The following is a 22900-nucleotide window of genomic DNA, read 5'->3' on the forward strand; positions in this document are numbered from 1 at the left end:
TACAACGTCTTTACATGTAGATATTAACGTTTTATTTACTATTTACTATTTTACAAAATTAACACTACATGTATGACAAATTACAATATCTTTCTGTACAGAAACATCAATCGTGAAGTGCTTTGTAACTATAGATTTTATGAAAAACGGAATTCAATACTTCCTTAGCAGTATGTGTATCAGAATTATTTATCCTTATTAGACTTCCAAATTCCCTTATATAGTGGTCTAATTCTGTGTCATTTAATAAATCCTTTGTTGCCATATATTTATTAGTGAGTTGTGATAATTTCAATAAATTGGAACTGAAGGCTTCATCTAAGTCAAATAATTCTAAGGCAGGTGGTGGTAATTCCTGGAAACTCGGTGGAAAAACCTATAAAATTCCAATTGTACATAATCATGAATTAGAAGCAATTTAAATATTACGTGCAATGCTTACAGAAGCTTGCGTAGCTGGTAATGGTGCTTCAAAATGAGGCGGTATCAAGGTAAGCGGTTCATGTTTCATTCCTAAAACGTCATACGCTTTTATGCAAGCTGGCATCATATCCAAATTTATGGAATAAAAATGGTGTTTAAATAGCTTGGTATATTCGCGAGGTATATCAATATCCAATTCTTGTGTACAAACTTTGGGATTATCTGCCTGCTGTGTTATATCTGGTACAAAGTTGTATTCCCAAAACTAGAGTACATAGAAAAATATACTTTATATTGTCTCATGTAAAAGCAAAATGGCAAAAAAATTATATCATAATTTATATAATTAATATAATATCATAGTTTTTAATAAATAAATAAATAAGTACTTGTTAGAAATAAGCTACTAAAAGTAAAAGATTACTTCTACATCATCCGTGTGAGGATCCATTGTGACACTTGACTCAAAAAAGTCAAAAATCATTTCCCGTAATGCATCATTGTTTGCCTTTTCAATATACGTATCCGTTAGCATTTTAGATGAACCTAACACAACGAGCTTACCACCACTTTTCAGACAGTGATACGCACAAATAGGTCTATTCATTGGAATAGCGATTGATCCACTGGATAAAGCAATAACAGAAGGTTGTACAACATTTAAAGTTGCACCATAAGGATACAAAAATTTCACGTCACTGCAATAGCAATAAATATTATCACTTAAATTTGTGAAAAATCGAACGTTATATAAGATTTTGTATATATTCTTACATATATTCATCATGATGTTTCAAAAATATAGACTTATTTGACAGGCCTTGAGAAATTATAGATTCTTTTGGATGCATTGTTTGACTATAACTCATGCGAGCTACGCTATCTGCGAATCGAAAGAGAAGAGTTTACATATGTCTAAAGAGCTTGCAAGAAATCTGATACTTTGTAACAATTTACGTACCATTATTTACCATTATGCCAAATTCTTCTAATAAGAAATTAATATTTGTATTGGATTTATTTTCGCCGCCTTCCCCAAGCGTGACAAAAACATTACCACCAGCATTTAAAAACGTTCTAATATAATTCATTTCCAGTTCAGTAAACTTGTCTTGTGGCCCTGGTAATACCAAGACTTTAATATTCGTCAATAATTCATTCGATATTACTTCGCTATTCCTGCAATACATTCATTGAATACGAACTTATTGTTGTTAATTTAATGAAAGACTAGAGTGTAATCAACATATAATTTATGTTTGTTATACTAATGTCACATGGCAACATACACGTTACACGACTAATTTTAAAGACTATCTTCAAAAAAAGATTTTGACTCACTCAACAAATTTATATTTCATTTTCAATTTTCGTTGAAGTACTTTAAACTCGTCGTTCAATCTTCTTTCATTCTTTGACGCGTCAAAGATAACAGTGCTTTCATTACTATCGCTACCACCGAAAATCGAACTCATTATTAAACCGTTATTGTAGATTTACATTTATTTATTATACAGATTAATCAATTGTTTACGATACACAGTAATTCATTCCGATGTTACATCTGATAACTGTCAAAATGTGTTTACTTGTGTCAAAATATTTCATTGCGTCGTTGCCATGGCAATTACGTGTGTATAGCGTCTCAAAATATAAAGAGATTCACCTCACCTTGGCACCACTGCTGCTGCCGCTCCCGCCATCTTAAGCTTGTTTACCACAGTTTATATGGTAATGCAATTCACCTAAAGTTAAAGTCACTAGATATCTAGTGACTTTACCTAATGAGAGAGAAAGTGAGCACCACCAGTTGCCAGTGGTTGCCAGTTGCACTACTTATGACCGTGGTTTATGGACGGACTGGAGCCTCCGAAGGGGACAGTCGTCAGGTGTACAACGATTGTCCCGAGTTTTTTTCTCAACTAGTTATTCCGTATTTCGTATTTTGTTTTTAATTTATTTTCGCAATTGGCCATATCGAACCTACAAGGGATCGGGTGCCATTAAGGCGATCCTGGAGTTGCTAGTGAACTTTTTTGTCACTAGCTCTCGTTACAGCGATCGAGCGGAATCACTAGATTTTCCTGCACGCTAATCTTTTTATTAGTTGTACAGAATAATAATTCCTTCTCCACGATTAAAGTACACACAATAATGAATTGTAAGCTGGTCGTTTTTATCTTCAAAATGAGGAAAAATTTGACAGTTACAGTTTTGTTATCGGCTAGCCGAATTTTTCTTCATTTTGAAGATAAAAACGACCAGCTTACAATTCATTATTGTGTGTACTTTAATCGTGGAGAAGGAATTATTATTCTGTGCAACTAATAAAAAGATTAGCGTGCAGGAAAATTTAGTGATTCCGCTCGGTTGCTATAACGAGAGCTAGTGACAAAAAAGTTCACTAGCAACTCCAGGATCGCCTTAAATACTACGAAGAAGAAGAAGAAGACCGTGGTTTGTGAGGTCATGTAAGATGCAGTGAGGTTAGGTTACCACGAACCACGAAATGAAAATTATATTATAATAATCTTGATATTTGATCATTGTGTTATTCTTCAAAATGACGCAAATCGTATCAGAAGATAACGAATTAAGGAAATTGCTTACTAGTCCAGCCAAAAATGCGAGCGAAGATGGATCCATGGCTCCACCGTTATCGGTACGTATGGCGTACGTCTAGCTTCTCATGTGTGTATACAGTTTTTAAATAATATTAATAACATGTATAGACGAGTGTACCGAAGCTGAGTACGTCTCAAAATGTTAATCCACAAACAACAATGAGTCCAATGATACCGGTTAACAGCACGAAAGAAGTCCTAGAACCCTGTCTGCAGTAAGTTTTAAACTGCATGAAAAATACTTGCTTATTTATACTTGATTATTACTAATAATAGATAAATTTATTTATACTTCAGCATACAGCCAAGAAGTAACTTGGTTTACAGTTCAAATCTTCATACATCTTTTATGCATATCCAATAAACTCTTCCCATCTACTTTCACCCTCATTTTCTTCTCTTAACTTCTTAACTTTCTCTTTTTCTATAACCCTCCTAACACTATTTTCTTTTTCCTATCTAATTTATCATTCCAAATGCTTTTTAGTCTCTCTTCTTCATTTTCTTTAAATTCTTTAAAGCAATTGCTCTTGTGAGCAATCTATCATCTACATAAAGTGCTCTACATTATCCCAACCCTTTTTACACCATATACATAGTGCCATTTGATAAAGACAAATATGTTTTTACAGGAATGTAGTCTCTACAGTTTATTTGGGAACAGAATTAAAACTCATGTATATTAATGTAAGAACAAGAAACTCGGAGTATAATCCAGCAAGATTTACTGGATTGATAATGAGAATACAAAATCCTAGAGCAACAGCGTTGATTTTTCGCTCAGGTAAATTGGTGTGTACCGGTGCAAGAAGTGTGGACGACTCGCGTTTGGCAGCGAAGAAGTTTGCTAGAATAATTCAGAAGCTTGGATTTTCTGTAAGCAACATTTCTCTCTCTCTTTCTCTCTCTCTCTCTCTCTCTCTCTCTCTCTCTCTCAATTACAAGTAAATTTGTGCTACTTTTATTAACATTTATTCATTTATTAACAAAACACTTGTATTTTTACAGGCAAAATTTATCGACTTTAAAATACAAAACATAGTCGCAACATGTGACTTAAAATTCCCAATTAGATTAGAATCTCTAAATCAAATGCATGGTCAATTTTCCAGTTATGAACCGGAACTATATCCTGGACTGACATACAGAATGGTAAATCCTAAGGTGGTACTGTTGATATTTGTCAATGGAAAAGTTGTATTAACAGGTATAAATATTAACCAATAACATTTCGTAGATATTGTAGATAAATTGGCGAATTTTGTATTAAAGAGAGCAAATTGTAACGATCTCTCGTAAATGTAATTAATTATATTATTTTATAGGTGCAAAAGAAAGAAAGGAATTACAGGCCGCATTAAAGAGCATATATCCAGTATTAAAAAGTTTCAAGAAGCAATAATCCGTGTTATCTGTTTGGATGAACAGAATGAATGTTTTCATAAATAAAATGACAAGATAATGTAAATATATAGTTAAATTTTATGACGAAAAAGAAGCTCAAGGAACCTGTATAAAACACGAGATATTTATATTTTGTACATTTTGTATAGTTTTATAATAACAGTTAAGAAATATAATTAATATTTCGTATATCGATTTTGATAAGGAATATGTATATTTGTGTGTGTGTGTGTGCGCGCGCGCATACGTGTCTTTGGGATTCTATGGAAAAGGAAGTAATTGTTTGCGTGTGCGTGTGTATGCATGGTTCTGTGTGTAGCAACATATCATATCAAAATAAAACTAATAAATAGAATTTTACATATATGCTATTTTACAATACATGTACATATAATTTGCATATGTTGTCACAATTAGTTTGAATGCACACACATTGTCAACACTTATATGAACATCGCATATGCTGTTGATCTTTTTGACAAATTTAAAAATATTATATGTTTGATCAGTCAGAAAGTTTGGTTCAATTTTTAATAGCTGACGCCACATACGTGTAACACGGCCAATAATATTGATAATGTCTATGTACAGGGTATCCCAGAATAAGCGCACATGAAGTATACCAGAAAATTCCTGATTCCTGATAAACGAAACAACTTTTTTCTGTATCAAAATTCTGTATCAAGCCCGCATGATAGTTTTTAAATGAAAGCTATTTCAAGTTATTAATGTATCAGATCGCGTGCGAGCTAGGAATGGCACAAAGCGCGCGCTTTGCTGAACTTTATATGCGCTTATTCTGGGACACCGTGAATAGTGCTGTAAAGGCATGAGGGTTCGCGGGGGGGGGCAAGATCGGACATCTGCCCCCCCCCCCAGAATCAGCAAACAATTAAAATTAACCATTTTTTCTTCCTTGAAATAAAGAAAAAAGATGCCATATTACAAACGCACAGCATCTACCTTGTCGCGGTGAGAAAGCTTTTACTACCAAAAGCTTTTGTTGCTATGTTGCACCTAGGTGTATAAATTTTCAATTATAAGTATTTTAATTCTGGAAGTAACAAATTTTAAATCATACCTCTCCCTAAAAAAAATCTGCGGATGCCCATGTGTAAAGGGGATACTTTCAGCTGTCATTTGCACATGGCATAAGTGTATTTACATCGTGTTTATATTTATGTCGTGTGCTATATTTAATAATTAAAAGTGAGTGTTGATAAAGTGCATTTGTGTCACATTATGTTATTTAAATTTAGAGAGGATGTAAATGTTTCTGTTGCTACCGAAAGTATTTGTAAAGTCTATGGAAAGAACTGCAGCGACTACTGAAACGGAAAATGGTTTACGAGTTTTACACGGAATGATTTTAATCTATAGATTCTATAGAAGATAAACCACGCTCTGGACGCTCAAATTTAATCATCTCAAATTCGAGAATTTCTACTGAAGAAATCATGCGGAAGTTAAACATTGTATATGGAAATGTATTTAGTCTTGTAGTAAAAGTTGACGCAAAAATCGAACCGATCTTTTTGACTGGCTCAATATCGGAATATGTGAAGTATTCATTTACTGAATTGCAGATGTCTTGTACAAATATTGAGAACTGCTTCAATATTCTACAAACATACATAATATTACCCCATATATTTCTGTACATCGAAAAAATATCAACATGTATGACAATTGTAACTCCATTGTTGTCTCATTAACTAAATAATCGCGCTTGTAAGCAATTCACAGTGCACCGCATTATATATTTGTATGATCAAAGTTTTTAACAATTCTGATAGACAGCAATGGCCCACTTCGGATAATGATTGCAGATAACTCCATTTATATGTATCGTTAGACTTGGAAAACATATAACGCCTTTCAGTATTCGATGTTTTAATATTACATCCATTTTGTTTATTATTCAGATGTATTCTTTAATTACACGTATATCAATATTAAAAATTCAAAGCGCGATTGTGATCAGTAGATCAGTGGAATTTTAATCAATAAAATATGCATTATATAATTTCTCTCAATTTTCTTTCGAATGTTTACTTCTTTTTAATCAATTACATGTATGCCCTTTTTCGCAGCTATTGGTAATTTCTCTCCTTGAAAGAATGGATTGTCCTCCTAAAAAATATGTTATATCAATACAAATTTGCATATCAGTACTTAAAAAATAATTTATTTTTTATAATTTATACAATTAAATTTTTCCCTCAGGAATAGAAACAGAACTGATTTACAATTTCAAAAGATTGTTTTACAGAGATAAAGTATGATTTACCTGGAATTGTTCCACAATTTGATCGAAATCAGAATTTGAAATATGCATGTTTGATATGCTATTACTGTTTGTATCGCTGGAGCATTCTAACATGTGTTCCGTATCGCACATACAATCTTGTGCGCTTTGATAATCACGACTGAACGCTGCCGTATTCTCAAAGTTAATAAGGCAATTGTTTTCACCTGCAAAGTATAAGTAAAACATTACTATTAAATATAAAATTATAATTTTTTAGTTGTGAAAAACTTTTCATAAACCATAAATATCTTACATATCATCACACATGCTATGCTTTTGCTTCAAGGATTTTTATATAAAAACTTACACACATACACAATATTTTTTAAAGAGAACCTATCGTAAAAATTATTTTAGAGATTTCATGATGATTATGATAAGAGATCCTATAATAAGAGTCTCGCTATATGATATCCAGTTTTGATTCCTCTGGATCTGGGCAATTCACACTCATTTGAATCATACAAATATTACCATTAATATAAATATTATATGTCAACAACACAGATCAAAAATAAACAGCGTAGCACCTCCATCCATTATCTTTGTTTAATTTTTTATATATAATCTTGCAATATATTTTGCAGCGTTGTAAATTGAGCGTGGTAGACTGAGCATGCGTGAGCGCGAAAAAACAAAAGAGAAAACTGAAAATGAATATTCTTTTCTCTCGCAGAATTTTGTCTAGATCGCTTTATGTCAAGACTTATTATAGGATCTTATTATAGGGTCTCTAATTATGATGATGTGCATGTAGAGTAAGGGAGGCGTTCTCATATTAGGTTGTTCATTAAGTTCTGCGGTTTTCTTGATAGATAGCGTTTGTCCATTGAAAAAGATAGCATGCATCGCCTGAACCGCGGATTGCCGCATACTCCGTGACAGGTTAGACAACGCTTGACATTTCGCCAGAGTCTTTGTTGTGTTTTGACGTGTTATATGTACGCGCTATTCATTGAAAATGGAGGATCAAAAGGTGCATTTTCGGCACATTTTGCTATTTTTCTTCCGCAAAGGAGTAAAAGAGACGGACGCACAACGTGAGATATGTGGCGTGTACGGGGACTCGGCCATAAGCGCTGACACTTGTCAGCGTTGGTTTGCGCGCTTTCGTTCCAGAGATGTGAACGTCTCCGATGCTGCTCGCTCCGATCGTCCATCCACCACTGACGACGACCAAATCGTGGCCGCAATCAAAGCAGATCGACACCTGACGACGCGAGAGATCGCGGAGCGCTTCGACATCGCCCATACAACGGTTGCGCAGCGATTAAAACGGCTTGGGATGTCGAAAAAAGCAGATGTTTGGGTCCCTCACGAGCTCACCGAAAAGAACATTTTGGACCGCGTCATGATCTGTGAATCCCTGCTGAAATGAAACTCGTTGGAGGCCTTTCTCAAATGGGTGGCCACGGGAGATGAAAAATGGGTGGTATATAACAACATTTGACGCAAGCGGTCATGGTGCGGTCCGGGTGAGTCGTCACAATCGGTTGCCAAAGCGGATTTGCATCCGAAGAAAGTGATGCTGAGTGTGTGGTGGGATTGGCGAGGTGTCCTGTACTTCGAGCTGCTTCCGCGCGGTCAGACCATCGACGCCGAGAAGCATTGCGCTCAGTTAGAAAAATTGAAGCAGGCAGTGGCGGAGAAGCGGCCGGAATTGGCGAACAGGAAGGGCGTTGTCTTCCACCACGACAACGCCAAACCACACACTGCTTTGGTGACCAAGAAGAAGTTGAAGTGCTTTGGCTGGGAAGTCATGCAGCGCCCACCGTACTCCCCAGACCTTGCGCCGTCGGATTACCATCTGTTCCGGTCACTCCAAAACAATCTCGACGGGCAGCGCTTTAATTCAGTGGACGATATTCAAACGTACTTGAAGGACTTTTTCGCGCAGAAGTCGCGCGACTTCTACAAACGCGGCATTATGTCCCTTCCAGAACGTTGGCAGAAGGTGGTCGATCAAGATGAACAATACATTCTAGATTGAATAAATGTGTAAGTACAATAGATTTATGTTTTAATTTAGGGCAAAAAAACCGCAGAACTTAATGAACAACCTAATACATACACACACATACATAAACAAAAAGAGTATCTCAAAACCACCGGTAATAATTTTAAGGGCAGAGTTTCTTTGTGGAGCATTTTAAAACAAAAATCCCAATATGAAAATGTTGAAATTGTAATAGTTCCTGAATTATAATAATTTATGAATTATAATAGAAAATATATAATAGAAAATATAATTTTAAATGGATTTGAACAGTGATAAAAAGCTCACTAATGATAAAGTTGAAATTTCACGCACTCCCCCTATAACATTTTCTGCAATTGCAAATATGGTAACAAATTATGTTTGCCGGAAGGTCGCAAATGGAAAACATACTTTGTTGCAATTCTGTTAGCACACTTCCGTCAATATGCAACATTTTCACCGTTCTATTGTCAGATCTGCTCTAATGTTGTCATCAATTTGACTGTGGAATATGTTCGTCAGATTTGGTTCACATTGGAGACCAACTAAGGACACAGTAGGCTCTGGCTTTGGCATTATAGTTCCGCTGACATTTGTTTCTCATTTGGCAACATCCCACAACCAAAATGTTTGCTGGGTCATGTTATTTTAAATTATATGTAAGCAATGTATTATGCAAATCTATTACTATATAACACGTACGTGTTTATAAGAAACAGTTTGGTAATTATGCATTACAGGAGAGGCAACTCCCTCGAAATTTTATGTGATTATTTGAAAAATGATACAGAACTCTTTTATTCAATGCGCTCTATCACTCCATGAGCCTATTTCCATTACCAGACGCCTTGTTATATACTCATAGAAATGTTGCAGTACATATTTATAAGAATAAATACATGCGCGAATAAAGTTATATCATTATAACATAATCATTAATTTAAAGAAAAGCTTTCTATCTTATTCTACACACACACACGCGCGCGCGCACACAAAATCTTATACAGGGTGTCCCATAACTCTTCATTAATATTTCAGAGGGTGAATGAGGGTTGAATATTGAATAAAAAGTTCCTTTTCCGATTTTGGCTCAGACCATTATTTATTGAGTTATTAACAGTTAAAGTTGTCTAATCAGACGGCGCGCGGTCGGAGTACGCAGAGGCGTAGCGTGCTGTGGGACCCCTCGCGCTTATCGTATCTTTCCTCGGTTAAAATTCTCTTTTAATTTTTCTTATCTTTTTATGACAAATAAATCAATAAATTCTTACAACAATTCTTGTAACAAATAAATCAATAAATCGATAGACAAATAAATAAATGAATGAATAAAAAATAAATAAAAATAAATACAGAAATGTATCCAATTTTTAATATTAGTTTAATTATGTTATAATTATTTAATTATGTATTAATTTTTTTCTGAATTATGTGTCATACATGATATGATATGATATGATATGCAACGTTTTATGTTTTGTGGCCCTAAAAAGGACCGATTATTATTATAGTGGCCTTGAAAAAGATTTGTTTAATCGATTTGTTCGAAGTGTCCCCCGTTGGCTGCTAAGCATGCATGTGCTCTCCGGACAGTCTCATTTCTTACGCGTAGAAGCATCTCCGCATCCACCATTGCCACAGACCATTGCTTCTACGCGTAAGAAATGAGACTGTCCGGAGAGCACATGCATGCTTAGCAGTCAACGGGGGACACTTCGAACAAATCGATTAAACAAATCTTTTTCAAGGCCACTATAATAATAATCGGTCCTTTTTAGGGCCACAAAACATAAAACGTTGCATATCATATCATATCATATCATGTATGACACATAATTCAGAAAAAAATTAATACATAATTAAATAATTATAACATAATTAAACTAATATTAAAAATTGGATACATTTCTGTATTTATTTTTATTTATTTTTTATTCATTCATTTATTTATTTGTCTATCGATTTATTGATTTATTTGTTACAAGAATTGTTGTAAGAATTTATTGATTTATTTGTCATAAAAAGATAAGAAAAATTAAAAGAGAATTTTAACCGAGGAAAGATACGATAAGCGCGAGGGGTCCCACAGCACGCTACGCCTCTGCGTACTCCGACCGCGCGCCGTCTGATTAGATAACTTTAACTGTTAATAACTCAATAAATAATGGTCTGAGCCAAAATCGGAAAAGGAACTTTTTATTCAATATTCAACCCTCATTCACCCTCTGAAATATTAATGAAGAGTTATGGGACACCCTGTATACGATAATAAAATAAGATTATACATAAAATAATTTTATCTGGGAATTTCACTACAATAATACTACGAACCTTTGTTACAACTCAATATAGGGTACGTAGATAGCATTGTTATCTAATATTCTAATATAAATTAAATGAATATTCATAATATATATTCATGCGTCCATGGATATGTATCCATAAATGCATCCATGCATACATATCCATTTGTGTGCGTGTGCGTGTGCGTGTGCGTGCGTGTATACACTATATAATGAGAGAAATGGTGTTATAATTATGCAAGTATAAAATAGTAATTTTACCCTACACTCTCTTCAGACTTGCATATTAGATCGCATAACAGTGCTTTTCCTTTAATACATACACATATACTATATCGATCTATATGCGCATATACATACATACATACATACATACATACATACATACATACATACATACATACATACATTCGTACATATACATACGTATTATGTTGGATTGTAACAAAAATCCGTAGCGTTGTTTAATTCTTTTTAATGAAAAAAGATAACAAGTTAAAATAGAAAGATAAAATCATGAAGCTACCACAAACATAGCAAATTAGTAGAACAAGACGACGCATATGTAGTTGAATAAATATTTATGCATATATATATTATATATATAATAATTTTGTCTTGGAATTTCACTAAAATAATGCTACGAACTTGTTACAATCCAATACACATATGTATGTATGTACATACATACATACGTGTACATACATACATATAAAGCACTGCTCAAAGCTGTCTGAAGTTTAATTCACATTAGATATGCGAGTCTAAAGTGTAGACTAAAATCAATATTTCACAATTGAATATATATGATCATAACATATTTTCTATTTTGATCTAATTATATTGAATCAATTTTATTTGCTTACTCGTGTATCCGATTGGACAAGGATTCGGTGGAGTACAGTACGCCGGTAAAGGATTCTCTGCTTTTTCATCTTTAATTCCCTTTAAACTGCCTAACTGGATCCTATGTCGGTCATTAGTCTTGCCATCATTGTTGTTATTGATACGTTGATGACTCCAGAGTGTACTATGCTGCAAGTATTCTTGATCTCGTATACTAGGATTCGGATTCAACGTATCCATACCGTCATAATCGGCCGGTAATTCCATGGGCAATTTTTTAGCTTTCTCGGGATATTCAAGGTACGGATCGGCAGCGTCCTCAAGTTCGTTTCTCATTTGATTGATCAGTTCTCGCAGTAGAGTATCGGTCAGTAAGTGTTCCTCCTGAGTATATCCAAATAATCAATTATAATGGACTTTCAATGCTTTGTAAAACATAGATGAATTAAAATAAGTTAACTTATTATATGTCTTTATCTGTATTGCGACATACAAAATAAGATTATCGCATAATATAATAATATTATAATAGATTCCAAGATATTTTCGTTTTTATGTTTTTAAAGAAGGTGTTATATTATTAAAACAAATATATATATATATTTTTTCAAATAATATAAATATATATATATATATTTCCGCAAAATTTGTTCTAAGATTATTTCTTTTCAAAATTGTAAGGACATCGATGCTTTTTTCACTTGGACTGTGTGTTCCCAGACAGCACACATGTCCAAAATCGGGACATAAAATGTCTTTTCGATGTCTTTTCGACGTCTTTAAGATATAGTGTCTAAAAGACGTCGAAAAGACGGCGAAAAGACGTTTTATGTCCCGATTTTGGACATGTGTGCTGTCTGGGTTATTTGTGTACATTGTGTATTTGCTGATATTAAGATGAATTCAACTATATAAATAAAAAATAACTCTTTTAAAAATGATTGAATATTTAAATAGACAAATTTATTGAGTTATAACATACATTCATCTCGTTTGTTTAGTATTTTTAATAACGAATATATGTTACAAATCATATTATTAAAAATACTAAAAAAATGGGAGGAATATATGTTACAACCCAATAAAAGAAAATATACATAACTTTTTTACATCTCTACATTTTTAACATCCATACAGTTTATGTTATTGTATATTTATGTCGTTGTTGTTTTATTTATGAAACCTGATTCGATTATTTTATTATCACGAGATACGGTAACGTATTGTGCCTTTACATATAAGTGAAATGACGAGACGAACCGTGTAATATTAGATTGTAACAAAAGTTCGTAGCGTTAGTTTAGTGCAATTCTAAGATAAAATTATTATACATGTATATCTATATAGATACATATAAATATTTATGCATATGCATAAATATTTATTCAACTACATATGTGTTTTGTTCTATTAACATCTTTGTGGTAACTTCATGATTCTATCTTGCCAGAACTTGTCATCTTGTTTTCATTAAAAAAATTGAACAACGCCACGAATTTTTGTTACAACCCAATATTTATGCTAAGCCTCTATTTGAGCAAAGATACAATTATCTCCGTATAACTGAAATAATTTTTTCATCATTTGCCCGTGATTCTTTTATATTAGAAATATTTTCACTTTTTTCCTATGTGTCCTATGAGAGGAAAGATATTTCGTTACAAAAATCAAAATAACTAAACTTCACAAGATATTAAGGAAAGTTATCGCTTAATGGAATGTACAATTCGAGTACAGTACTTTTTGACATTAGAAGCGTTTGCGATAGTCAGTAAAGGCAGCAGCTAAAGAGATCAGATGTTTATGTACTGATTGACCTAAAAAATAAACTGATAAACTGATGATACTGATAAGCGCAAAACTTTAGTTATTTTGTATAACAATATACTAAAAAAGCATTTGATATACGAAAAAATAATCTGTATGAAAAAGGTGAAAACAACAATTCTTCGATAAATGTTAATATTAGGGGCACACGCTCACCGATTTATTTTGTTAATAACTTTTTAATAACAACTTTTAAAACCAACGAGCGACAACTTTTTGCAAGTCAGAGCCATGTCCTTGATAATACATGTCAAGGTCATTGAAATCGATGAGGTTTCCCTTAATCTTAACGTTTATCAATTCTTTTCTTGATCCATTTTAATTCATTAATTTTTTTATACAGATTGGGACAGATGGGGTACTGATCCTCATAATTACCTTGAGCGGAGGTAAGTGGAGATTTGCCTGCGTAGCGACAATGAGCGAGAAGAGCGGAACGTAATGTAGCATTGTACCTGCACAAAACTAGTTCTTATTATAGATATAAGTTTTCAACACACACACACACACACACACACACACACACACACACACACACAATAATGTTTTTGATGGTTTTATTTGTGTGTAATAATATTATGTATATGTATACATATATAAACATTTATTATTATTTTTTATATAAAAGAAATTTTTATATTCAAGAATGTATGCTCCTTTAATTACTGTTAAATACATATTGTTAGATTGTAAGAATTGAGCTATGTCTCTTGCGATATTTTAGGTCCTCCACAGAATATACAATTGCAAAGTATCTACAAATCAGGGTGAAGGGAACTAAAAACATTGTCATAGAACAAGTACAATTACGCGACTACGTCCTGAAAACAGTATATTGGAAAATATCGAAGGAAGAGTCAATTCGTGAGCAGTCGCTTTATTTTTTCGCTATCTCTGGCCGTAACTTACCACTGTTGGCAATGAACGACGAAGGAAAGAAGGAAACGGACGTGAACGTATCTTCGTGATGCTGCACGATACCGATTTACGCGTCAGCTGCACGTTCCTCCTCCTCGTCGTCGTCAGTCGCGATGAGCGCCGTTCGTGGTCTCCGTGAGTACCAGAGTATTGATTTACTTTTTCCATCGCCGTTTTCTCTTCGTTTACGAGTTTCCCGATGATGTTCTCGTCGCCTACAAACGATTCTCGCCCAACCAACCCACATTTGTAAAATCAAGTCACCGCAAAGGTAAACTTGATGAAGCCAACATGATTAATGCACGTCGCGTGGTGGAGAATGAAGATCTTCCGGTGGCAATAAATGTAGAATGCTCATGAAGAACATTAGCGAATGACGATGTAACAAAAACCATTATATTAAGTATTTTTTCTAAGAAAAGAATAAACCGGAAGTTGTGAAAACTCAACTTGATGTTGAACATTAAATCTTCAGAATTTAAGATTTCTAAATCTGAGATTTAAAAATATTTAGATGCCATTATCTGGTAACGTGACAAAGATATTGAGCGCACGTTCTTAAAATTGAAGAGATTTTTTTATTTACTTCAAAAGCCTATTACTCTTTTATTCCGCAATTTATAATAAAAAATATATTCTTTTTTATTTGACGTCAAAAAACGAAGATAAAAATATGAATAACATATTTTATAAAAACAATCTTAAAATTTTTTTATAATAATTTATTTTTCATAATCCGTTGTCATTACTGTTGTCATAAAATATATTTTGAAATTTATTTGCGTCAATGCATAAGAAATAAGGAAAAATAATAATTGTCAATTTTATGAAACCGTGACAAAGAGGTGCAGCGGTTGTTTGTAAAATTGATGCTTTCATTAAGCGTATCAGTTATAGGAGGGTTAAAATACGAAGTATAACGATGTGGGGACGTGGAGATCAAAAGATCCTTTCCCCGATGGTTACGGTTGCACCTAACCGGTTATTAGTTATTGTCGCGCATTGCGTATTCTGCCAACTTAATTTCGAAAATCGAATTTTCATTATTCTCCCTTCCCATCTTTACAAGATATAATATATTTATCATAATAAAAATTCTTAGCCATTTTTAAACATCTTTAAATTATTATAAAACAATTTTCAAATTCTCCTATAGTCGTGTAATAAGTACAAAGGAAATTCAATTCTTGTAAAATTTCCGGCAACCCAATTATGATATTTTTGCTATTGTTTTAAATTATAATGTAACATGTAATGCAATATTAGTCAAGTATACAGGATGTCCGGAAAGGTCGGGACTAAGTTTATACAGTATGTTAATGAGGTCGAATAAATAAAGAAAGTTCATTCATAAACAGAAAAAATGTCTTATTAAAGTTATAAGCATTTAAAGGAAAAAAACCAGCAGAATTATTCTTATAATTTATTAAACCGAATCGTTTATTCAGAAATAAATAATTCTCAATTATTCTATACATGTTTTGATCTATGCACAGATTATGCTGTTGTTACGTATCATCAGTTACAACAGCTATACGAAAATTATTCCTTCTGCAAGAACACAGATTTTCATTCGTCAAATTAATGACTACCTCATTCTTTTGAATGTTTCTGCCGTTAGAAATTATGGTAAATGTATTTTGAGTACGCCTCCATGATTCTTTATTTCTGTCAGTTTCATGGATCGAAACTTAAGCGATTCCGTAGTTATAAAACTAATTCTGTTGGTGATTTTTTGAATGCTTAATAATAAAGCATTTTTGAACTTCTATATATATGAAGTTTTTTTTCACCTATTTAATCCCATGAACACACAAAATGTGGCCCCGACATTTCTCCAGATATATCTCCTGTGTACATACACATACACGACATACGCGCACGTGTGTATAATATGATATAATATAATATATAATTTATAATAATTTTTAACGCGAAGTTAAATACATCATGACAATTTGACTTATTCAGAGATAAGAAAATTAGGACATTCTTGAGGCTACTAATGATTTTCTAGCATAGTGTCCGGCCGGCTTGCCTATTTCCGGAATCCTCCATTCGAATAAAAGTCCAATGTTCTAGCCACGAACCTCCAGCCACGCTTCTCATGCCGAAGACATTCCTGCGCAATCTGGATTACAGCCGCATAAACCGATATTTATCCGATGTAAACCATTGAGAAGATGTTTGCTGTCTGTTTGACATACGGATTCAGATTGCATTGCATTTATTTATTTTTTTTTACATATAATAGGCGTATAGGTGTTATATCATTTTCTTAGTCATATTGAAGTTGCGCATCGCGAGTTAATGATAACGCAATAGAGATACACTTTGATGTTCTTTAGGCATAAAGATATTACGTGGTATACAAAATAAATAAATTTTGGATAATACATCTAGGGGACTGTACAATGTATTCTGCTCTGATTAATTATTATTTCATTATTACTATTATTTCCTTTTTTGTCACCGTATTATCATCCCTGCTCTATTACTATTATTAACATATGCGCTACTGATAAAAGAATCGTGAGTTGTTAAATTCGAATTAATACAATTCTCTCTTTTATCCGAACTCTTTTAATCCCTGTATAAGGGATGTTTCGCTGATGCCGGGATATCTCTTCAGGAATTCCTCTATCAGCGAAAGACAGTGTGTTGCGTGCGTGGTCGGTGCGGAGTTGTTACGCTCTACCTCGAGTCGGCGTCACGAGTATTGATCCCCGCAGAGCTACTACGTGAATGGGTTATCGCTGTCTCGCATCGTACCGCAGAATTTCGGATAGTCTCTCCCCATCGCACACTCGGCCGCGAGGGCGTGCGTCTCCCCGCACGATCTTGATCTCCTTCTTAGCCGAGAGCAATTTCGCTGCTTGTCACCCGCGCGATGCCACCCCCGTGCGAGTGTTACGTTGCTGTGATATCACGCATAACACATGTGCATTTATTGTATGTCGAGAGTTTAATTTATATATATATATATATATATATATATATATATATATATATATACAGGGTGGGGCAGTTAAGGTGTTACAGACTTATATCTCGGAAACGAAGCATTTTAGAGAAAAATGTTTCAGACAAAAGTTGCAGGGTTGGAAGGGGGCCACTCAGTGGAGGTAACAGATTGGTCATTCGTGGTCATTTTCAAGGTCATTTAAAGGTCAAGTCCAATTTTTTAAACAGAAACCCATACTTTTTATTGCAGATTCTGATTCTCCGTCGAAAAGTAAGTAACTTTTGTTGGAAACATTTTTTTTTTAATGCCCTCCTCATCTCGAAAACACAGGTTCAACCTTTGGTGGACCAATGATAATAACTCGCTTTATAACAGACACTGAAGTTTTTTTTTAGTATTTTACTGTTTACCGTCAGCATTAGCGTTACCCAGTGTGCACCACGTGGAGGTTGCTGATCGGATTTGCACACCTTGTGGCCCTGAAAAGGGCCGATTGCTCTGCTTTACACTAAGAAGCAGTACGTAATTTCAGAAGAAGATGTATATTATGTTTAGAAAATGCTGGAGGACATTTTGAACATCTCATGGATTAGTGTAAAGCGAAGCAACCGGCCTTTTTCAGGGCCACAAGGTGTGCAAATCCGATCAGCAACCTCCACGTGGTGCACACTGGGTAACGCTAATGCTGACGGTAAACAGTAAAATACTAAAAAAAAACTTCAGTGTCTGTTATAAAGCGAGTTATTATCATTGGTCCACCAAAGGTTGAACCTGTGTTTTCGAGATGAGGAGGGCATTAAAAAAAAAATGTTTCCAACAAAAGTTACTTACTTTTCGACGGAGAATCAGAATCTGCAATAAAAAGTATGGGTTTCTGTTTAAAAAATTGGACTTGACCTTTAAATGACCTTGAAAATGACCACGAATGACCAATCTGTTACCTCCACTGAGTGGCCCCCTTCCAACTCTGCAACTTTTGTCTGAAACATTTTTCTCTAAAATGCTTCGTTTCCGAGATATAAGTCTGTAACACCTTAACTGCCCCACCCTGTATATGTATTAGACTCGATATAAATAATACATACAGTGCATATATACATATATAGGATTGTAATATATTCGTTCCATTTTATTCTTAGTTTAATTTTTACACACACACACACACATATATATATCATTATTAAAAACGCCAAAAAACGAGACAATATATGTTACAACCCAATATAATGACACAAACACATTGTGTGTCTTGTGTATGAATTTCTTGTATACAGGAATATTATAAACATATTTAATGAAGGAGACAATTTCCTGACATCTAAAAATAATATTTATTTCTCTTTACCAAAAAAGAAAAATATTAGTGGTTTTTCTCATAATCATCAGATAAAAGAAAATTTTTATTAACATTAAAAGAATTAAGCTAGAAAGACTAAAATGAATACAGTATGATTTTATTCTTTAATTATTTTTATTTTAAGGATATTTTAAAGTTTAATAAAGATGATATATTTGATAATAAAATGTGAAAAATTACAAGGCACACATATAAAGATGATATATTTGATAACAAAATGTGAAAAACTTACAAGGCACACATATATATTTTAATCATAATTTATATCATGACTGCCTTCAAGGCTTCACCCAAAGACATTATATTAACAGTTCGTTTCTAGGTTGTATGTATGTCATTAAGTTTTTGGTATTTGAAAAATGTTATTTAGATTTTTATATCTGATAGGCACAAAATTGTTACATAATTTTAGTAGATTTGGATCGCTATTGGTTAATATATAATCATATGTAATAGAGGATTACACGCTATTTAGAAACGGGCAAATGTTATCATATAGGAATATCGTAAAATGGTACATATAAAAAATCTATCTTTTTATCATTTAATTATCATAGATAAGGAATGCGATAAAATATACAAACGTTTAATATTTCTCGTACATAAAATCGTAATAATGTATGTACGTATGCCATATTAGTAATGATATAACGTACATTGTTTACGATTTTCTATGTTTTACTTGTTCTCATATATCGTGGAAAATATATAAACATAATTATTTAAATTTTAAATATACAAACATAATTTTTTCCTCATAAAATTGCATTCGTATTCTAGACAAACCCTTGTGATAATCGAACCGTCATATTAGATTTAAAAAAATATGATTTCTACATCGATAAAATTCAAACGCTCTTCGTGCCTAGTGTTGAATACAGAGTTTATTCCTTATTGAAGAAGTTCGTATGCAACGCAGATTTTCAATTGATCAAGCAACTTTCGTATTTCAAAAGATTTATCGATGCAATAGTCGCATGGAGCGATCCTCTAAATGGAATTGCCGAGTACGACACTATGACGAAAAGAAGAAATACCGTGAAACACGTTATGAGAAATGACTTGGTTACCTGCTTTCTGGATTCTGTTATACTGTATCATAGATTGAGTAAGATTTGTCATGAGCTGGATTCTCTAGGAATCGAAGATAATATTCCGAAAAGCTCGAATGTATGGAATTTCATTAATCAGGAGGATTGCACGTATGCTTTCTATATCTCTCGTTATAATATAATATTAAATATGTCAAGTATCATTTCACTTCGGCGACTGTTTATCCAATTGATAAATTAATTTAATCGAAAAATTTTGATTGCCATCATTATCAATTGCCACATAAAATTGCACTAAACTTTATGTAATAGGAGTTTCAATAACGCAACGGATTGTAACACGAATCTGGAAGTGATGAGGTTCAATGATGCGAGAGAACCAGTCGTATGTAGAAAAACTACCGAGTCATTAGCAACAAACGAGATTCATCACGATGAAAGTGTCAAACACGTACGACCAACAATGTCAAAATACCGAACACAGGAAACTCAGCAAAATCAGCAAACTCTTTATTCGGACCAAACTTTTCTTCAAAAGGAGCAAGATAATATGAGTACATGTGACACAAGTGAACCGCAAAATGACGTCATCAATAAAGTATACAAATCTTTTAACGACAAATCTTGCAGTATCAAATTGAAGAAAGTACAGAGTGCTTCGACATTAAAGATAATCGTGCGTAAAATGTGTCTAGAGAATGTCCCCAACCCTCTGAAACCTATCGTTATTCGCTTGCGTTTACCGTGCAAACCGAGTGATTTGATTCAGTGTATCTTCGAGATCGATCCGTTTTTAGATGAATCCTGCTTGATGAGGCGAAAATTTCAAGTTAGCATGTATAACGTTTGCTCGTGTCTCAATGACAGTCTTGGAAAATTAGGCGTTAAAGTGACGAAGTCTAAATTACGTCTCGATTGCAATATACGTCCCGGATACATCAGCTTCAAATTAAAAGCCGATGGAGCAAGCAATGCCGATAGGCATTTCTTCGTCGCGCGAGTTCCGATCTGTCAAAATGTTTGCCAGTATACGATTCAACAAGATTCTGCCGTTTCCTCGCGTGACTCAAAGTTGAATATTAAAACAAGCGTGATACGTGATAAGTTTAATGATACACGTATGGATGAAGAAAGTGACGAGTTGAATAACACGTGTTGTCCATGCTTAGATCAAAGTTTTGTAGAAAACTTAGTACTGAATACATCACAAGACAAAAGAGAAAATGAAGAAGAAACCATATGCATTACTGACAAGGTTCCAAAGTGCTTTAATGATTTTACAATCTCTTCGTGTGATAAAGTTTGTGAGAATATTACGAAAGAAATATCTAACGTGGCGTTACACACTGATAAACTCGAGGAAGGTAATGAAGAACATTGTAAAATTTTAGATTCAATCGAGATCAAGTGTCATGACGGGATGGAAACGTGTAAGAAAAATTTCCATTTGAGCAATTTGATTGTAGAGAGTGAATTCATACAATCGGCAAACGACGCGAATTATACATATTTGTCATATGACATTTCCATAGAAGCAAACAAAGACATTATAAATATTAGCAGCAAAAATTTAAAGAATTCCTCACACACTACTAATGTTGACGAATATAAGCGGGTTTGTCCGTCAGATAAAGAATCTAAAGAAGGAAATAAATATAATGATATCGATACATGTAGCATTACATCATTCGTACAAAATTCCGATCGCGATAAACAATTAGTAGAACTAAACTACAATCGTTTCTTGCAAAATGATACTAAAATGATCAATGAACAATCGCGTACGAAAGACAATAGTTTATTAAATTCGATAAAAGCAGAGACTGAATGTGAATGTTCAAATTGTCCTCGTCAACATGATGATTTTATAAATATTACAGCTATCGATAATATTTCGAGAGAAAGTATTGTTTATGTTTTTGATGCATTTCGGGATGATCTTAATGCGATCGAAACCCGAAGTACGAGTTATCTTGATACAATGAAGACATCATCCAAGAATAATTTGCTAACAGTTTTTGACCAAATGCCTAGATTGATAATATCCTCGAAAGGCATCAACGTAGACATAAGTTATCAATCTGCAGTCTGGTTGGCATTTGATAATGATACAGATGTGTCTATTACTACGAAAAAATGTGACAATTGTAAAGAAGTGACAGATTCTTCTACTCGAAATTTAACTGTACCAAAGAGAGAAAATAAAAATTTTTATGATGATATAGATATAGAAAAGCGTAGTGGCAGAATGCAACGTTCCGTTAAATCATTCGACCGACCTTTTATATCAAAGAAAAAGTTTCGATCGAGCAAAGAATTTAAACGTTCTGATATTTCGACGAACGAATGCCTTCGTGCGAACAATTCTTCAACATATGTAACATCCGAGGCATCGTGCTCTTCTCGTTTGATCGCAATCACGAGTGACTTTACAACGAGCGAGAACCGAGACAAATTCCAAAAATCTTGCAAGCTGAGAAAGTCTTGTGGATACGGGTGCTTTGATAACAGTATAACTTCTATTAAGTACGAGACAACGGCCCAGTATCAAGATGATTATTTTGCTGATGTGCGACCGCGTACGACATTCATGATGACCAAGTTTCGCAATTCGGTCCACAAGTCTGTTAACAGGATAAAGCGTTTGATTCGGGCGAAGCTGTTTAATAAGAAAGCTGGAATGACACTTATATTGAAAAATAAATTTTGGAAAAATATGGGATTTTTCAAAGATACAAAACAGGAAACTAGGAAATATATTAGACAGGTACATTTCTCAACAGATATGTTTTTCTATAAGTATTAGATGTTATAGAAATATCAAATATTACAAAAGAATTAATTTTTTGATGTGTGTGAATCTTTATCTGGAATTAATTTAATTTTTGTAAG

General features: G+C 33.6%; 4 protein-coding genes across 8 annotated transcripts; 2 read left to right on the plus strand and 2 right to left on the minus strand.

Moving 5' to 3' along the window:
* Window positions 1–13: 13 nt before the first annotated feature.
* Window positions 14–2210, minus strand: LOC105283234 (intraflagellar transport protein 52 homolog). Of its 2 annotated transcripts, none has more exons than XM_011345839.3 (6): window positions 2095–2210; window positions 1385–1602; window positions 1198–1306; window positions 848–1121; window positions 443–688; window positions 14–376 (listed from the first exon to the last, which is right to left on the minus strand). In XM_011345839.3, exons 1-6 carry the CDS (start codon window positions 2124–2126, stop codon window positions 107–109), a joined length of 1149 nt encoding a protein of 382 aa, XP_011344141.1. In that variant the 5' UTR covers window positions 2127–2210; the 3' UTR covers window positions 14–106. The 2 variants fall into 2 exon arrangements, with proteins under 2 accessions (XP_011344141.1, XP_011344140.1); XM_011345838.3 differs by lacking the exon at window positions 2095–2210 and adding an exon at window positions 1765–2059 and having other exon boundaries at window positions 107–376.
* A 501-nt stretch (window positions 2211–2711) lies between these two features.
* On the plus strand, window positions 2712–4896 carry LOC105283237 (TATA-box-binding protein). Of its 3 annotated transcripts, none has more exons than XM_011345843.3 (6): window positions 2713–2909; window positions 3006–3085; window positions 3156–3262; window positions 3680–3923; window positions 4056–4254; window positions 4373–4896. In XM_011345843.3, the coding sequence occupies exons 2-6, from the start codon at window positions 3068–3070 to the stop codon at window positions 4447–4449; spliced, it is 645 nt and encodes a 214-aa protein (XP_011344145.1). In that variant the 5' UTR covers window positions 2713–2909; window positions 3006–3067; the 3' UTR covers window positions 4450–4896. The 3 variants fall into 3 exon arrangements, with proteins under 3 accessions (XP_011344144.1, XP_011344145.1, XP_011344146.1); XM_011345844.3 differs by having other exon boundaries at window positions 2713–2894; XM_011345842.3 differs by having other exon boundaries at window positions 2712–3085.
* Window positions 4897–6011: 1115 nt separating this feature from the next.
* LOC105283235 lies at window positions 6012–14773 on the minus strand. 2 transcript variants are annotated; one of them, XM_011345840.3, is made up of 5 exons: window positions 14626–14756; window positions 14095–14181; window positions 11910–12273; window positions 6742–6926; window positions 6012–6584 (listed from the first exon to the last, which is right to left on the minus strand). In XM_011345840.3, exons 2-5 carry the CDS (start codon window positions 14164–14166, stop codon window positions 6513–6515), a joined length of 693 nt encoding a protein of 230 aa, XP_011344142.1. In that variant the 5' UTR covers window positions 14167–14181; window positions 14626–14756; the 3' UTR covers window positions 6012–6512. The 2 variants fall into 2 exon arrangements, with proteins under 2 accessions (XP_011344142.1, XP_011344143.1); XM_011345841.3 differs by having other exon boundaries at window positions 6478–6584; window positions 14095–14171; window positions 14626–14773.
* Window positions 14774–20247: 5474 nt separating this feature from the next.
* LOC113563066 lies at window positions 20248–22829 on the plus strand. Its single transcript, XM_026974119.1, has one exon. It carries the CDS (start codon window positions 20364–20366, stop codon window positions 22812–22814), a length of 2451 nt encoding a protein of 816 aa, XP_026829920.1. The 5' UTR covers window positions 20248–20363; the 3' UTR covers window positions 22815–22829.
* The last annotated feature ends 71 nt before the right edge of the window (window positions 22830–22900 follow it).

This window comes from Ooceraea biroi, chromosome 1, assembly GCF_003672135.1.
Source record: "Ooceraea biroi isolate clonal line C1 chromosome 1, Obir_v5.4, whole genome shotgun sequence".
NCBI classification, from domain to species: Eukaryota; Metazoa; Arthropoda; class Insecta; order Hymenoptera; family Formicidae; genus Ooceraea; species Ooceraea biroi.

Excerpts from the sequence above, each read along its gene's own strand:
- LOC105283237 (XM_011345842.3), top strand. The coding sequence starts at position 2,987 with ATGACGCAAATCGTATCAGAAGATAACGAATTAAGGAAATTGCTTACT. Across the intron at positions 3,263-3,679 it reads GTCCTAGAACCCTGTCTGCA|GAATGTAGTCTCTACAGTTT; the intron begins GTAAGTTTTAAA and ends ATGTTTTTACAG. Across the intron at positions 3,924-4,055 it reads TTCAGAAGCTTGGATTTTCT|GCAAAATTTATCGACTTTAA; the intron begins GTAAGCAACATT and ends GTATTTTTACAG.
- LOC105283234 (XM_011345838.3), bottom strand. The coding sequence starts at position 1,898 with ATGAGTTCGATTTTCGGTGGTAGCGATAGTAATGAAAGCACTGTTATC. Across the intron at positions 1,307-1,384 it reads TGGCATAATGGTAAATAATG|ATAGCGTAGCTCGCATGAGT; the intron begins GTACGTAAATTG and ends TTCGATTCGCAG. Across the intron at positions 1,122-1,197 it reads AAACATCATGATGAATATAT|TGACGTGAAATTTTTGTATC; the intron begins GTAAGAATATAT and ends TTGCTATTGCAG.
- LOC113563066 (XM_026974119.1), top strand. The coding sequence starts at position 20,364 with ATGAGGTTCAATGATGCGAGAGAACCAGTCGTATGTAGAAAAACTACC.
- LOC105283235 (XM_011345840.3), bottom strand. The coding sequence starts at position 14,166 with ATGCTACATTACGTTCCGCTCTTCTCGCTCATTGTCGCTACGCAGGCA. Across the intron at positions 6,927-11,909 it reads TTGTCCAATCGGATACACGA|GTGAAAACAATTGCCTTATT; the intron begins GTAAGCAAATAA and ends TATACTTTGCAG. Across the intron at positions 6,585-6,741 it reads AAATTGTGGAACAATTCCAG|GAGGACAATCCATTCTTTCA; the intron begins GTAAATCATACT and ends CATATTTTTTAG.